At 40.3% G+C, this 16,242-nt stretch overlaps 1 protein-coding gene across 4 annotated transcripts in view; it reads right to left on the bottom strand.

Moving 5' to 3' along the window:
• MEGF10 (multiple EGF like domains 10) overlaps window positions 1-16,242 on the bottom strand; it is a 375,350-nt gene that overhangs the window by 26,435 nt on the left and 332,673 nt on the right. For all 4 annotated transcript variants that reach the window (XM_021940186.2, XM_021940185.2, XM_021940188.2 and 1 more), the window contains 4 exons: window positions 15,350-15,524; window positions 13,920-14,040; window positions 12,914-13,077; window positions 10,319-10,421 (listed from right to left, as the gene is read on the bottom strand). In XM_021940186.2, the coding sequence (XP_021795878.2) occupies window positions 10,319-10,421; window positions 12,914-13,077; window positions 13,920-14,040; window positions 15,350-15,524 (563 nt within the window). The remainder of the gene's footprint in view (window positions 1-10,318; window positions 10,422-12,913; window positions 13,078-13,919; window positions 14,041-15,349; window positions 15,525-16,242) is intronic.

Genomic DNA, 16,242 nt, shown 5'->3' with positions numbered 1-16,242 from the left:
AGCAAAGTGGAAGCCCAAGGGCTCTGTCTATTGCAAGTAAAATTTATCAACAATACGATATATTTTAGCCTTGGTGACTTCCTCCTCCTCCTTCCATTCTTTGTTTTCATAGAGAAATAAAGTGTAAAAGGATAAGGCAATGCACAGTTCCATAAAATGTTTTACATAAAGAAAACCCTCCCCTGGATTAAACAAATAAACATAATCTTAAAATAACTTGATGGTGCATTGTGCAGAACAGAAAGATGTACTGACACATGCCACCAAATTCCTCCTTAAAAATCTTATCTGACATTGGAGAGATATTGGCAGAATATCACAACTGACATTATTTGTAGCTGTTGTCTATGCTATCAATTATTATGAAACTGTATGCAGGTGTTTAACTCTCATTTTAAGTATTGAGAAACTTTAGAATTAACAACAACAACAACAAAAATGCCAAAAGGAAACAGAGAGGAAAGCCAAGCTTGCAAAAATATATCTAAAACCAGGTTTTATTTGAGGTAAATAAAAGTCTCTTCTGTATATTCATATTGGAAATACAATAGGGGCCTCTTTCTTGCCAGAATTCTTCACAACTCAAAGAAATCCTCTTCACATTGAAAGGCAATAAGTAATAATTAGTAGTGAACTGGCAGTTGCTGGCCTCAGAGCAAATGAAAACACATTAAGAGCAAGCACACACACCCTCCCGGATTCCAGAATACTAACAACCACCCAGCACCACGATGCTGAGACGGTCATGTCTTGTGTTACAGTTCTGACTTCTAAAGTAATCAGGCAAAAAGTCACCACAGTCTGAACCTTAATATGGAAGCAGTCCCAAACTATAACATGAATGTTGCTAATTGGTACGCCATTTCCGGTGAACACCGGAATAGCAGAATAGCAAGAAGATCCACTGTTTACTCTTTCTGTTTTTTCCTTCTGAAAGTCTCCCACACGGTAAAGGCCATTAAGCAGCAAGAAAGCACGCAGACCTCATTGTGTCTAGCTTGACTTTGATTTCATTTGGACCGTGGGCTGAAGAAAGGAAACCAGGTCTGTTCATAAACCAATTGGAGTTTACATATTTCCCACAGAATAAAATATGAAATCTGGGCCTACTACGTTGATTTTTTTCTTGCAATCATGAATATATTATCTTTTTTTTTTTTTCAAATCTCTTTTGAAAAACTGAGATGAAATTGCAAACTCTACCCTCCCCAAACGTGATACATCAGCCACAGAATCTTACCTGGAATTTATATCCACACCTATACTAGGCAGAAGCATCAAACATATTAAGCAGTAAACTACTTCAAAATAAGTCTGCAAACCTAAACTTTGTTTTGTGAATTTAAAGAAAGTACCAACAAGGGTAACCTGCTAAATGCTTCACTCTCAATTCAAATTCAGGTCCTAGACTCTGACCGTGAGCCAAGACTCCTGCTTAACAACAGCTAAGATGGGGACACCTGTTTATCACAGAGACTTAGACAACCAATCCAGGGCATTTTGGTTTGGAGCCATCAAGGCAAATCCCAGTGAAGATTTCGAAGAAGTGGAAGCTGAGTAATTATCTGGTTAATCTGACTGATCATCATCCTGAAAAATTAGTCCTGATTTTTTATGCTTTTTTGTTAGGGTGGGGACTTGGGGGAGACATAAGATTTAGCCATTTATGATGACTTAGTTTATCAACTATTTGCCAAATCACTACTTCAAATTACACTTAATAAATTCAGTTAAGATGGAATGGAGTACACTTTAAGTCAAAAGTATATGCTGCTTTTTTATAACATAGGTTATCATGATTTACGTATAGCTTAGCCCATTCTCAATCTGAGCATGTTAAGAAAAACGACTACAGGCCAGATAGGCAAATCTGAGAAAAGAGATCCTTTCTTTCATAACTGATTCCTCTTCCCTTAAGAGGTTTGTTTAGCTGATTAGCCTAGCCATCAGTCATAATCAACTATATCCTGGTAATGTTTGTATAAGTAACAAGGCCCACCCTACAGCAAGAAGATCCACTGCAGACATAAGCTTGTTTCATATGGTTTACCCATCATTTCATTTCCAGAGAATCATAGCAAAGTCTATAGATCATTGATCAAACCTTCTGTGTCCAATCATATAAGCATCTTTCAACTGTCTCAAGCTTACTTGAAAATAACTTTTATCTTAGAATTGCAAAGAAATGTTTCCTTTGAATATAAATTATAAAAATTCTATTACCAACCCCCTCCTAAAAAATTCAAGTCCTTTTATTTTACTCTATCATCAGTAAAAAATGAGTCAGCATTTTGCAGATACTAATGCCTAATCTATGTGAAGATAAATATCAAATATGTCTCAGTTAGGGGGCAATTCCAGGGAAAGGTGTGGAGTTCTCTTTCCTCCTCTTGCTGCACCCTCTTCTCCTATTGCTGCTTCTGCCCTTCTGGTCCTCTGTGCCCTCCTGGTTATTTTTCCCTTCATCTTACAGTCAGAAAAGGACAAGATACATTTATTATTGGTGAGTAGTACCTTCTCTGGAGAATATTGATATTCTAAGACAGCATGCATTCTAAGAGCCTAAGAAATAAATATCTAATTGTGGAATTTCGGGCAGTAAGTATCATGAAGAGAGTGTTGGGTAACTGTTTCTCTAAGTCGCACCAGGTATATGACTGCTGATGTGACTTCCATGTAAGGATAATCCTGAAATGAAATATTCTCCAGGATGAAGAGTTGTAAATTTTGCTTTAACCATTATTTCTGTCTCTGTGTGTGTACATGTGTATTATTTATATTTATCTCCACTTATTTTCTGCCAACTTTGCTAGAGTCCTACAAAACATCTTTTTGTTTCCTTGTTTATCAAAGGCAGAAAAGGAAACCCAACTCAGCAAACATTCAAGGGATCTGGCCAGCTACTGGCTTGCTGGTGAGAAGTTTTCTTAAAAATGTAACTCCAGGGTGATAATGACTACAGAACAGGCACACCCCGCTCTGCCTGGGGAGCATGATCAGGAACAGAGGTAGCTTGTGAAGGGAGAAGAGGACTGTAGGCTAAAGGAACAGTGGCTGCAAGGCTCAGAAGCCCAAAGAAGTGTCTGTCCTTTGGGAATTGCAAGTGTTGGGTACAGCTGAAACTCAGGGGCTGGGGAGAGCAGGTGAGGTATCTGGGCAGCCAAGCGGTGGCCACATTGAGTTGAGCCAACAGCGCCATGCTATAGAGTGTGAACCTCCCGCTGGTGTTAACAGGGACCAAATGAACAATTTTAAGAAGGAAGGAGCATAACTAAATTTGCGCTTTATGGGAGGACAGAAGATGGCCTGAAGATGTTGAGCCTGGGAAGAAAGAAAACCTGTCAGGTGCTCTTTTACCCAGGAACCCCAAATGGGGGTAAAAAAATATGATCAAAGTGACAAGGCATGAACCTAAGTCAATGTCAGCACAGATGCAGGGGAAGATGAATTCTGTAGAGATATAGAAGAAAATGCAGATGACGACTCCCCTCCAATTCTCCACCAAAGGTAATTAATTCTGGCAGCTCCCTGAGGGAGAGACAATGCCTGTTTTTGCTCACCATAGCACCTAGCACATGGGAGGTGTTAAATAAATATTTGTTGAATGAATCAATAAGCATAATTCCTCTTTCCTATATGATATTCAGGACCACTTTCCAATAGGATGGAGCAACCACATCATTCTTTGCTTTCCTGAATAAGTCTTCACTCAAACCAGGAAGCCCAGCATATTTATAGGTTGTGACCCTTCCCTGCTAAGGAGGTGGAGATGTCTGCCTTGCTTATTTTTGAGCAAATATGCATTTGGGGGCTCAGGTCTGTGTTTTTACATGTAAGCCCAGATTATTAGGCCATAAAAGAATTATATGACATCTTACGGAAATTCCTTCAGAAGTTTTAGCAAAAAATAGACAAAAACTTGAATAGTTCAGGAAATAACTTCCTAAAATATTGGGAAGAAGGGGCAAAATGGGAAGGGGGTAGGTTTAAATCTGCAGCCATCTCTGGTTCAATGGGAGCATTTCTCTTCTGATAAATGTACTAATGCTGATAAGGAGATCTGTAAGGGACTGTTTTTGCCAGGACTGAGAACAAAGAGCTCTTTGATAGCCTTCACAAGTTGCTAGGCAATGGCTGAATGATCGTGATAAACTTCAGCTAAGCAGCTCTAAAGAAATGTTCGTGCAATTAATGCCTGATGCATTATGCCAGCGGCCTCAATGTGAAATCAGCATTCACTGGGCATTTGTGATTGCATGAATGCAGTAAATAAATCATCTGGGGTGTCATTCTTTCCCCTCTCATAGATATAACCCCAAATCCTTGTCTTACTTAATTGCTTATATTCCTTATGCCAGTATTCCAATATTTGGAGCAATAGTGAATGAAGAAAATTATTTTGATTCAATGTCTAACTCCTGGGCAACAAGCTATTAAACGTATATTAGAGCAAAGAGAGATATTTGTTAATAATAATTGGGCTTGGTAATTATAAGATGGAGGAAATACAGTATTTAGTCACAACACATTTTCTGCTTTTCTAATCCTTTGACCAACAAAGCAGTGATGTAGTGTAGTGTAGTGTAGTGTAGTGTAGTGTAGTGCGGTGTGGTGTAGTATAGAGAAGTTATTCACTGGTATATCCATCTCTGCCGATACAGTGTCTGTCTTGATGCAATGTGAGCTTCTGCAGGATGGGAGTTGACATCACTTCCTCTCCATGTTTCCAGCACCCAAGCATTGTGGTTGCATAGAACCTGGAGACACTCAACAAATGGTTGTTACACCAAATCTTTCTATTTGGGTACTATGGATTTTAAAGATCCAGTAAAAAAGGAATCTCCTTAATATAGTTCAACAAAGTTGAAAAATGTCTTGATAAGTCATATAAATCAGAGATGTTAGCCTTTGCAGTTACAAGACAAAAAAAATTACCAGACACCATGGCCTGCCTGAGTCTGGACCCAGATAAAAGCAAGCAGAAAGGATTGCTAGGCAGATAGTGGAGCTTTGGCTTTTTCTGTGGCCTTTTTTTGGGGGGGAAATGAGCCCCTCCCTTCACTCTCACAGCAGGGGCCCAGGGTTCTGCTTTTATATGATCCCCTCCCCCAGACAGACAGACATATACATATGAACCTGCAGACACACTCTCCACCCCTCAATACCCAAAAGGGTCAGATAGTGAGTCATTTGTACTTGTGGCTGATTGGGTGAAGGCATGTAAATTAAACTCATTTGACTAAAGTTATTATCTCCAACTTGGATTTGCACTTATATGTCACTGGACAAAGGAAGGTAGGTCTCCCCTTATTTTAACAATTCGGGCATCCCTTAGCTGCATGAGACATCACCTCAGGACAGATTAGTCCCTGAAGTAGCAGCTCACTCACTCAGCTGATCAAACTTGGTGTTTGTTAAAACATGGAGAGGAGAGCTTTCCTTGTGGAGAGAGGCTGAGGCCACTGTAGGCCTAGTTCTGCTTGCTGGGAAGAGTGGAAAAGTGGGCTCTTCTCATCAACTTGCCCACGGGACTCCTCCTTCCAATTCCACCCCTCCTGGCTGGGCTCAGATGAGCCCCCAACCTCTCCTTTTATTCTCCTTTCCCTCCCCTTACAATTATACCACACCTTGCTAGTCTCTTCTCTCTTTCTCAAGACGCCTAGAGTTTGATTAGGTGTCCTATTATCCTTTTTATCTGTTTAGCATTTAACTTTTTTATTCTGGTATAAACACATCCTTAAATCTCCTCTTCTCATTTGCCATTGATTATGTGGTTTCTGTCAAAGAAATGCACCCCAGACCCCAAGCTCTTCAATAACTGTAGTAATACAACACAGCAGATGCCAGTATGCAGACCATAATTGCCACTGCCTGCCTGGGTCACCAGGGCAGACAAGGCCACCAAGTAAGGTTTTGCAAGTTGTGCACTATGCAAGAGCCCCTGGCCAAGGGGCTAACTTGGGGCAGAAATCCAGCTTGCACTTCATGTGCCAAGGAGTACATCCTGAGGGATTTCCAAATCTTTTCCAAATTTGTATCAAATGTGCCTTATGGATGGGCAGAAGCTCCATAATCTTCCTCCTACTAAGCCACTTTCCAAATTCTCATTTAGTAGGTGTGAGGTGGGGACTGGGAATATGCAAGTTCGAAGAGTTCCCAGGTGACAGTGATCTTAGCCAGGGCTGGGAATGAGGCCGGACACCGCACATGTTCCCAGTCAGCTGGAATGAAATCTTGATTAGCTGTAATGCTGAGCAAATGGGTGTTCTGGCTGACTGAAGTCAGAGCAGAAAAGAAGACATAAACTTCAGTCTGTTTCTGTAATTTTGGGAAAATACTTTATAAAAGTATATCACTCAACTGCTCTGGAAATATACATACGTAAGTATACACACACACTCATAATTATATTTCATTGACATCCGAAATTTCAGTATAATCATTTTGAAAAGCCAGCCTCATTTTATAGCAGAGAGAGAAAGAGTGTCCCAGAGGTCCAGAGGCATAGGAGAAGCAGCATAGGATATGGCCTAAATCCTGAATGGTATTTCATCTTCCCCATTCTTCTACTGCAATCTGCCTCTTTTTGATAAAATAGTCTATTGGCTAAAAATGACAATAAATTAAGGTTTCAAATAACCACCTACTACAATAAAATGGTACTTTATTTGGAAATAGGATCTAAAATGTCAAATGCAACTTTTATTTTGTTTACTTTTCATAGCAGTATATTTTGAGGACTTATTTTATGACTAGGTAAAATAGGACTATCAATTATAATAGAAATAAAAAAGCCTCAGTTCCTCTAAGAGAATAGACAGTCAAATACTAGATATGGGTTGAAATTATAAGGAATGGTGGATGTGAGTACATAGTAAGAGAGCAAGCCAACTTCCTTGGCATCTCACCTTAGGGCGAGACTTCCTCAATTTAGTCATGTTAATTCCTTTGTAAAGAGGAACAAGACCCTTCTGACTCTTATCTCTGGCTCCAAATCCAACTGATCAGCCTCTCCCCACAGTGTCCGCAGTTGACGGAGCACTTAAGACCATCTTGTTGATTTGGTCAGGGGAAGAGCCCTGGCTTCTGTGTCAGATTTCACTGATTTGTTCATAAAAGCCTCACTACACACAAGCCTCCTACCCTACATACTGCTGCCCCGTCCAGGGATACTTAATAGTTCACCTACAACAATCTCAGCAACAGGGATGAGAGGAAATAGAATTGCTTGCTTCCCTGGGCTTATGGTTTATTTTTTGACCTCAAACCTGGTGTCTTACATGAAAAGCGAAACCTTCTTTATGTTCAGAAAAGTCCTAACAAGGTACTAACCCAAAACACTTTTATGGGTAAAAAATTATCAGTCTGTCCGGTGCAGACAATAAAATGATGTCCTTTGTAAATAATATACAGAAGTTGCTCTTTCCTTTAAAAAAAAATTAGCCAATTCTTGGTCCAATCGTAGGTGTTTTTTGGAACTTCAGTAATTTTCTTTTCCTCTACATGTTTTTTTTTTTATACCAAGTGTATTCTGTAAGTGTGAGGGATGACCTCACAGCAGGCTTAGATACTGACAGATGCTTACAGACAAACAGCCCACACAGAAGACCCAGAAATGAGACACTGAGGCAACTTAGCTGGTCTAGAAGCAATAATGACTGACAGGCCATGAGGCAGAGATAGTGGGCAACAAGCAATAGAGCAGCATGAAGCGGTAGTCTTCCCATTTAGAGAAGCAGGCCGGCCACAGATGGACAGAGGATTACAAGATTACATTGTGTGACAAAGCCACTGCATTCCCGTAGGAGCTTGATAGGTCTAAGGCCAGATGGGATAATTTGTCTTACCCCATGACCCAGACTGTGGAATGCAACTAACACATTTTCCGGCTGGCTTCAGGCCAAATCCTGTCTCTTGCTCTTCTCACGTACACTAGAGTGTGCCTTTCATAGGCTGGTTCTAAATCATCAAAGTAGGTGGACACTTGAGCAGTGACTGGTGTGTTCAGGAACACCTCACATTCTTCATATCTTCGCAAGACAAAAGTAGATTTGGTGGAGTGTTGTATAAAACAAATGATGTGGTCTCTCTGTTAGAAAAGTTCTGAATTTGCCAGAAGGTTAAAAATGTTATTTGGCTTCACTGTGGTCATTGAGAAATTAGTATCGATCTCTCCATTTGAGAACTTCAAGAACCCTAGCGAAGTCACAAAATCTGGTTTAATCCCTAGTGTGATGCAGTTTTAACATTTGGGGATAAAGAGCCAAGCCGAAACATTGGAAGGCAGAATTTCCTATTGTGAAGTCAAAGTTATCTCAGGTTTTGCAAGTCAAGATGGAACTACAGGGTTGGGGAGGCCTTGTGTCTGTGGGTAGCTCCTATTGGTAGAAAATAAAGTCCATTGCACCAGCCTTGGCCTGTTTCCCAAGGTAGCTCTCAGATACTAGAAATCAAGCACATGACAGTTCATCTCAGTTTACTCCTTTAAAAACCAAAGAAGCTCTCAACATGTTCCAAGGGGCTGACAGACACAACCTGAAGAGGTTGCTGGTGACATCCCATGTTTATGAATCTGAAGACTTCATATTGTTAAGTGGACAGTATTCCCCAAATTAATCTATAGATTCAATCTCCATTAAATCTCCACCTTGCTTCTTTGTGGAAATTAACATATTGATTTTACCATTCATATGGAAATTCAAGGACCCAGAATGGTCAAAACAATCCTGAAAAAGAAAAATCAACTAAGAGGACTCAAATTTCTCAGTTTTAATACTTCCTACAAAGCTGTAATAATTAAAACAGTATGGTGCTGGCATAAGGAGAGACATACAGACTAATGAAATGAAATAGAGAGTCCAGAAATAAATCCTCTCACATTTATGGAACATTGACTTTTAAAAAGAGTATCAAGACAATTTAGTGGGGGAAAGAATAGTCTTTTCACAAATGGTGCTGGGACAACTGGATAGCCACATGCAAAAGAATGAAGTTGGATTGTATCGTATTTATTGTATATACAATATTGTATATAAAAATTACCTCGAAATAGATCAAATATCTAAATACACAGCTAAAACTATAAAATTTTTAGGAGAAACACGGACATAAATCTTGTGACCTTGGATCAGGCAATGTTTTTTTTTTAGATTTAACACCAAAAGCACAAGCAATGAAATAAAAAAGATAAACTAGACTTCATCAAAATAAAAACTTTTCTGCTGCAAAAGTCATAATGAAGAAAGAAAAAAATAACTCAAAGAATGGAAGAAAATGTTTGTAAATTATATATCTGATAAGGGACATACATCTAAAAAATATAAAGAACTATTATAACACCATAATAAAAAGAAAATCCAGTTAAAAAATGAACAAAGAGTCTGAATAGGGATTTATATAAAGAAGATAATACAGATGACCAATAAATGCACAGAAAGATGTTCAATATCATCAGCCATCATGGAAATGGAAAGCAAAACCACCCACAGTGAGATACCACCGCACACTGACTAGGATGGCTAGGATGAAAAAGTCAGATAATAACTAGTGTTGGTGAGGAAATGAAAAAAATGGAACCCTAACACATTACTCATAGGAATGTAAAGTAGTCCTAGAAGAAAAATGTTTTTGCTCATGATACTTGGAAGGTGGCACTAAATATCTTAGCAAGTCTGTATACCATGAGCAGAAACTTCTTCTTCTTTCAGGATCACTTTTAGCTTGATAAACTTCTTGGCTGAAACCATGAAGTGATATAAATAAGGAGAAACTCCCACCCTGTGGTTAGATAATTTGTACTCAATCATATTATGAATTTGTCATGACCCGAACGTTATCAAAAAAAAAAGAAAGTTTTAAAACTTTTACTTCCAGCAATGAACATTCTAATATTTGCATATTAATCATTCAATAATATGCATATGCATATTCACCATATTAATATCAGTATTTTTTTGCCTCACTAAGGTGGCCCTTGTTATATTTTTAGGGTTTATTTCAATCATTCTTTCCTCAGTGCTCAAAATATACCACAGCGGTCTTGCTGGACTCTTCAAAGCAATTCACATTTTCCCCATCTTGCTGGCCTGAATTTTGACAGCTGGACCTTACATGTAGCTCAAGAGAACTGCCCCTGCACAAATCAACAAAAAATCAGCCCTGGATTATAGATTAAAGGTTTCAGTTTTCTGGAAACTTTATCGAATTTTCATTTCTTTTGAAAAGTTGACTTGTGTATGTTTCTGTGAAGTGACAAGGAACAGCGCTAGGTGTGAAGTTGGTGGGTTTCACCTTTCAATTAGTGGTCCTTGGCTCTCACCTGACCATCCAGGGAGGCAGCGGCAATGGCCCGTGGTAGGGTGGCAGCCATCTGCGTGGCTGCAGTCACAGCGCTCAGCACAGTTCAGCCCGTACGTGCCATCCTGCATGGAAAACAGCATCAAAGGCAACAATGAGGGCCTGGGAAATCCCACAACAGGAGAGGAAAAGGCCACTGTCAGCCATTTCACATACAGTCTGCTGTCCCAAACACTTCTTAGAGGGATGCATCTTTTTTTTTTCTTTCTTTTTTTTTTTTTGAGATGGAGTCTTGCTCTGTTGCCCAGGCTGGAGTGCAGTGGTGTGATCTCAGCTCACCGCAACCTCGGCCTCCTGGGTTAAAGCAATTCTCAGCCTCCCGAGTAGCTGGGACTTCAGGCACCTGCCACCATGCCCAGCTAATTTTTGTATTTTTAGTGGAGACAGGGTTTCACCTTGTTAGTTGGGCTGGTCTCAAACTCCTGACCTCAGGTGACCCACCCGCCTCAGCCTCCCGTTGGGATTACAGGTGGGAGCCACCGCACTCAGCCAGAGGGATGCATCTTAATCACCTCTTTCTATGTCTTCTTAGTCCCCAAAATAGATGCTCCAGGAAGTCAGTGTTTTAAAGTCACTCAAACCCTAGTTTATGCCTGACACAATGGTTGGGACATAAAAATGGTGAAGCCAATCCTGCCAATACACTGATATCCATATATGCAAATATATGTAAAAATGCCAAGTATTTAAAAGAAGTTTATCCTATAAGCTACAACTCATAAAAATATTTTCTTTTGTCCCTAAAGATTTTTTACAAAATAGATCAGTGTCCCCTATAATGCATTCTATTATTTAGTGAAAAGAGAGAATGATTCACACAAAAATAACCCTTACCCACACAAAAAGCTCTAAAATTATAGTTTTGAAACTATAATTTTATAATTAAAAAAAATGTTTAATTATAAACTAATTTTTAAAATTATAGTTTTAATTGAATTGAGTTCATTGCCATAAGTGGCCAACGAGATACATGGTACTATAAAGAAAAATGAAGAACTTTTGTTACTTTTCTCTAATTATTATCCTGCTTTTCAGGAGGAAGTCTAAGCCACACAAAATATTCTGACTCACAATCCTAAGCATGAGTCGACACACCTCCTCACCCACCCCTTCCAGATCTTTTCTATTTTCACATGCATGTCAGTTTGGATGGTCTGATGAAGACAACACTCCTCATGGACATGATCATTTTGTTTGTGGAGAAAGAATGGAAAGTTCAGCTCTTTCACCCCAGATCCTGAGAACTGAGGGTGGCACTACATGCCTTCCCAACACCACCCAAGCACTAAGAGAAACGGGGGTACAGAATTACCACGGAGGAGGAACATGGCAACCAGCATAGACAGGTAGTGGGTGTTATAGATGAATAATTATTTGTCTAGAACTAGTTAAAATAAGAAAAAGAAAACAATCATTTTGTAGACCCCACCAATGTTTGATAGAGCTACACAGGATTTAGCTTTGTCATGATATGAACCACTAAACTCTCAGCCTTCACTGATTTACTAACTCCTCTAAGGTATGAAAAAGGACGAGATTGTGCTAGGGGCTTTGCTTTGTCTACAATCAGACAGGGAGTAAAACGTAATCTTCAAGCTCATCTCCAAGTACTGATAATTTGTTCACTAGTCTGATGAGAGGCAGCAAAGCTGACAACTCTGTCCATGGGATATCCATGAGTGGGATCCTTTCTACTTTGGGAAGTGGGTTGTACTTAACGAGGAAGAAGCCCAGAGAGAGAAGAGCATTGTGGAAGGCCCTTCTTGAGGGGCCCAGTTCAGGGGGTCACATTGTTATCTCGCCATCAGATGATGTCCTGGAGGCAGAGAACACACACCACAGAAAGAATGCCTAATGGCTCAGGAGAAAAGAATTGCTATAGGAAGACAGAGTGATGGAAAAGAAATCAGCAGCTTACTCCAGAATGCACTTCCCATTTGCACTCCCTGACAGCCTGAGCTAGATGCAGTATGAGATTTCTAATGACCTGTATCTCCAAAGTAGGTCAAGGGAATAGAGTGAGCTATAGGGACATCTTAAGATATTCTTGTGGCTCCAGAGATACTTATGCTAAAAGACACTGTTTCCAAACCTTCTTTTAACACTTCCAGGAGCATTTCTGTGACATCAATCACCACCCTCCTTTCAAATCCCAGCCACTTTCCACCTAAAGGCAGGGGGATTTCCATGATAATGGAGACAAAATGTTTGGAGAGTTGACAGGCATACACTGGGTGTTTGACCGGTGCTGTTCACTGGCTACCACCAAGAGATGGGTGTATAAGAAACAGAAAATAAAGGATGGGGTTGAGGAAACTGAATAAGATGAAGGAAAAGAAGGAAGTAATTCTCACAGAGCCTATCTAACCAGTTTCCATGTTGATCCCTTTTCCAATCCTATGTCCAATTTGAATCCAAACATCTAGATTCTTCCAATAGTCACTGAAGTTGGGTTCACACCGAGCCACCTGAAGTCAGGAAAACTGCAAAAAGAAGCCAACTCTACGGCATCAGCTCTTCATAGGCATTTTCCGTCAGGGCGCTGATTCGTGCATACCTGGCAGGGAAGTTCGCATTTCTCCCCGCGCCATCCAGGCGCACACGTGCAGGTCCCGTCCAGGGTGTTGCAGGCTCCCCCGTTGAGGCACTGGCATGTTAAGTTACAGCCAAAGCCCCATGTGCCACTGGGACATCTGATGGAGCAGTCCACCCCGTGCCAGCCTGTGCGACAAGAACGCCAGAGCATGTGAGCGAACAAAGGCAGCAGGGAGCCTTGCTGAGCCTTTCCAAAACATGTTTCTCTTTAGAAACACCTTGGAGATGCACACAGTGCCTCCCAGCCCCAGCCACAGCAGCAGAGAGCACTGGTTCTGCCAAGTGAGGCCTCCATCAGAAATGAACAGAAGGCACCCCTGAGGACCCAAACAGCCATGTGTGCTGTGTGATCTGTCGAGGATGCCAACACTGCAAAATACTAGTGGGCTAATGAGGAACAGATATAGAGTCAAAGCACCTTCAATGGGCAGTGATGCACACTGTGGAGTGCTGAGTTTTGTTCAGATCAGGAAAGTAAAATAATTTATATGGAAGGGAGACAAAGGATTCTGCTTGAAAACACAACCCCATCTTTAAAGCAGGATCCCATTAACCAGTAACTGTGTATATCCAGGATCCTGGCTGCACCTATGGATAGACATATATCCAGGATCCTGACTGCACCTATGATGCTCATATAAAATTGGTGCTTGGCTGCATTTCTTGTCATGACTCCAAGCCAGTCAATTTAGGGGCATGAACACATGTCTGCTTGTTTACTCTTCGCAAAATGCACAGACACACAGACTTTTGGAGCTGGCAGTGACTTCAGAGATCATCTAATGTGAACCTCTTCCCTTGACTCAGGAAAGCATTCCAGCCCACACTGGATGAGGGACTTGCAGAGGTCAGACACTGAATTTTGGTGCAACTGGAGCTAGAACCCTGGTTAAGGTTTCTTTCTTTTTGTGTCTTTAGGAGATAAAGCGACAGGATCAAATTAAAGACTTATTTACCCCCACTCTTACCTGCCTTGCAAGTACAAGACCCGTCCACAGGAGAGCAGACTGCATCATTTTTACAGCCACAGCGAGAGGAACAGTTTATCCCATAGGTTCCCAGACGGCATGGGGTAGAGCAGTCAATTCCCTAGATAGGCACAAGTAGCAAAATGCACTCAGTTTTGCCAGCTGAAATAAGGCCAACACAAATAAACAAAAATATATCTTGGCAATGCTAATTATACTTCCCCGCTAATTTTAACACGCTGTATTTTTAAAATTTTGTCATTATGTCACCACTATACAAATTTTAGAAATGTAAGGGCAACACTAGCTGGTCTATGTTTAGGATATATTATTAAATGGGATCCAAAAAAGTTTGCACCTACCTTAGCTTCGCCTTCATAGCAGAACCAAAACAAAACAACAATAAAAACCCTATGTCCTTGCTCAGACAAGTAGATATATAAAAATAAATTGCATCTGTAAAATTACTGTCAATAAATAAACATCAGTATGAACTATACATTAGATCTCAACCCTTCCTAGACATCCTTGTATAATAATATGTAATATTTTTAGTGGGTAAAAGCAAAGCAACAACAGAACACATTCAGCAACATGATTCACTTTATCCGACAGGGAGCATTAAACATAGAATTAAGCTACCAAAGGCAACTGGAGGTCATCTCCTTTCAAAACAGAAGGGACTCTTAAGACAAAGCTAATTCAAGGGCTGAACCAAAGAGTTATGACAGGGTTAGAAAACCCTTTAAAGATCCTCTCAGCTCTGTGACTTTATGATCCACCAGTTCTACATTATGTGCTCTGGAATAATCATCAACATTCTTCATAGTTCAATGTGCTCTTTACAATGGGAAGGAATAATTCAAGAACAACACATTCTCCTTTAAAGCAAAGATTCCTAGCCTATAACGATGAAATCTTAGAAACTGTAAGCAAAATTCTGCTCTATTGCGCGTGGAATATAGACATATTTATAGGGTCTGGATTTTCAAAGGGACCTAAAAACTTACGTACTACCAACTACAGAATGTAAATCCATTACAAATGCTAACTCGATGTGCCTTCAAATTTCATGGACTTAAAAACAAAAGCTGTCAACAATACAGTAATCTACTTGGAAAAGTAACTTCTTTGTCACCTATAAAACACAATAAAATAAATTACTTAAGGAATAATTATAATATACTTTCTGACATATGCTTATATTAAAAATTAATGCCACATTTATAGTTTTACAGCTTTCCCAGTCATCATACTAAGGTAATTCCTTATATCTCTATTAGCATTTTTCTCCTCATTTTCTCTCTCATTAATGATATGGATGACTTTAGCACATTCCCTGTATTTCACTGGAGGTCATATAAACCATGGTGTTGAGATGCTTTACACTGCACCCCTCTTCTCCTTCCTCCAGAACCCTAGTCACTCACTTTGAATCCTGGGGCACAGGTGCACTTTCCAGTCACACTGTCACAGTCTGCCCCATTTTGGCAGCTGCAAATCTGCTGGCAAGCTTCCCCGTAGAATCCAGGAGAACATGTCTCATTACAGTAGAGTCCTGACCAGCCTGGCTTGCAGGCACACTCTCCAGACATGGGATGACAGCTGAGAGACATGGATGAAAGGAATAAGTCACTTTGGGGTAAACATGACACCCAACTTCTGTGCAAATGTTGCTTTAGCAATGATCACTAAATGTATGGGTAATTCCATGCCCAATAATTCAAACTTCATTCCCAGGCTGGGTATGATTTAATTAATTGGCTGAAACCTGATGGGTAATACAGAAATGTTGTATGAAATCAGCATCATGTCTAGCAGGATGTATTACAACCACATCCTTTTGTCTGAAATTCTTTTTAATTTTCTTAAATTGAACGCACTAATTTTGTAAGAGGTCAACTCTGTGACAGGAGCTAAAAAAACTCCATCCAATGGACAATACCAAACCAGTTAACTAGTATGATGTCCCAGGAACACCAAAAGCAGTGACCTCGTCAGCCTGTTTCTCCCTCAGTTCCCTATACCTGGTAGCAGGCAGCTGTCTCCACCTGAAACAGCAGCCGGATTGACCCACCAGGCAACCAGCTGTTGCTCCATAGCAAATGGACATATCAGCTGCGCTGAGATGCACGCGTGAGTTGACACAATAGGGCCCTCTGTGACATGCTGACTGAAAGCACATATGCTTCTCACCACGAGAAAATCTTAACAATCAAACTAGTTCTGCTGACAACTGGAAGACTGTTTAAAGATGGTCTTCCTTGCCTAATGTAGCTAAAACCCTGCCCTTAATTAGGGCCTACAACAAACACCTCTGTCA

This window comes from Papio anubis, chromosome 5, assembly GCF_008728515.1.
Source record: "Papio anubis isolate 15944 chromosome 5, Panubis1.0, whole genome shotgun sequence".
NCBI lineage: Eukaryota > Metazoa > Chordata > Mammalia > Primates > Cercopithecidae > Papio > Papio anubis.
The sequence above is the reverse complement of the archived record's forward strand: the minus strand, read 5'-3'. Positions and strand labels throughout refer to the sequence as shown.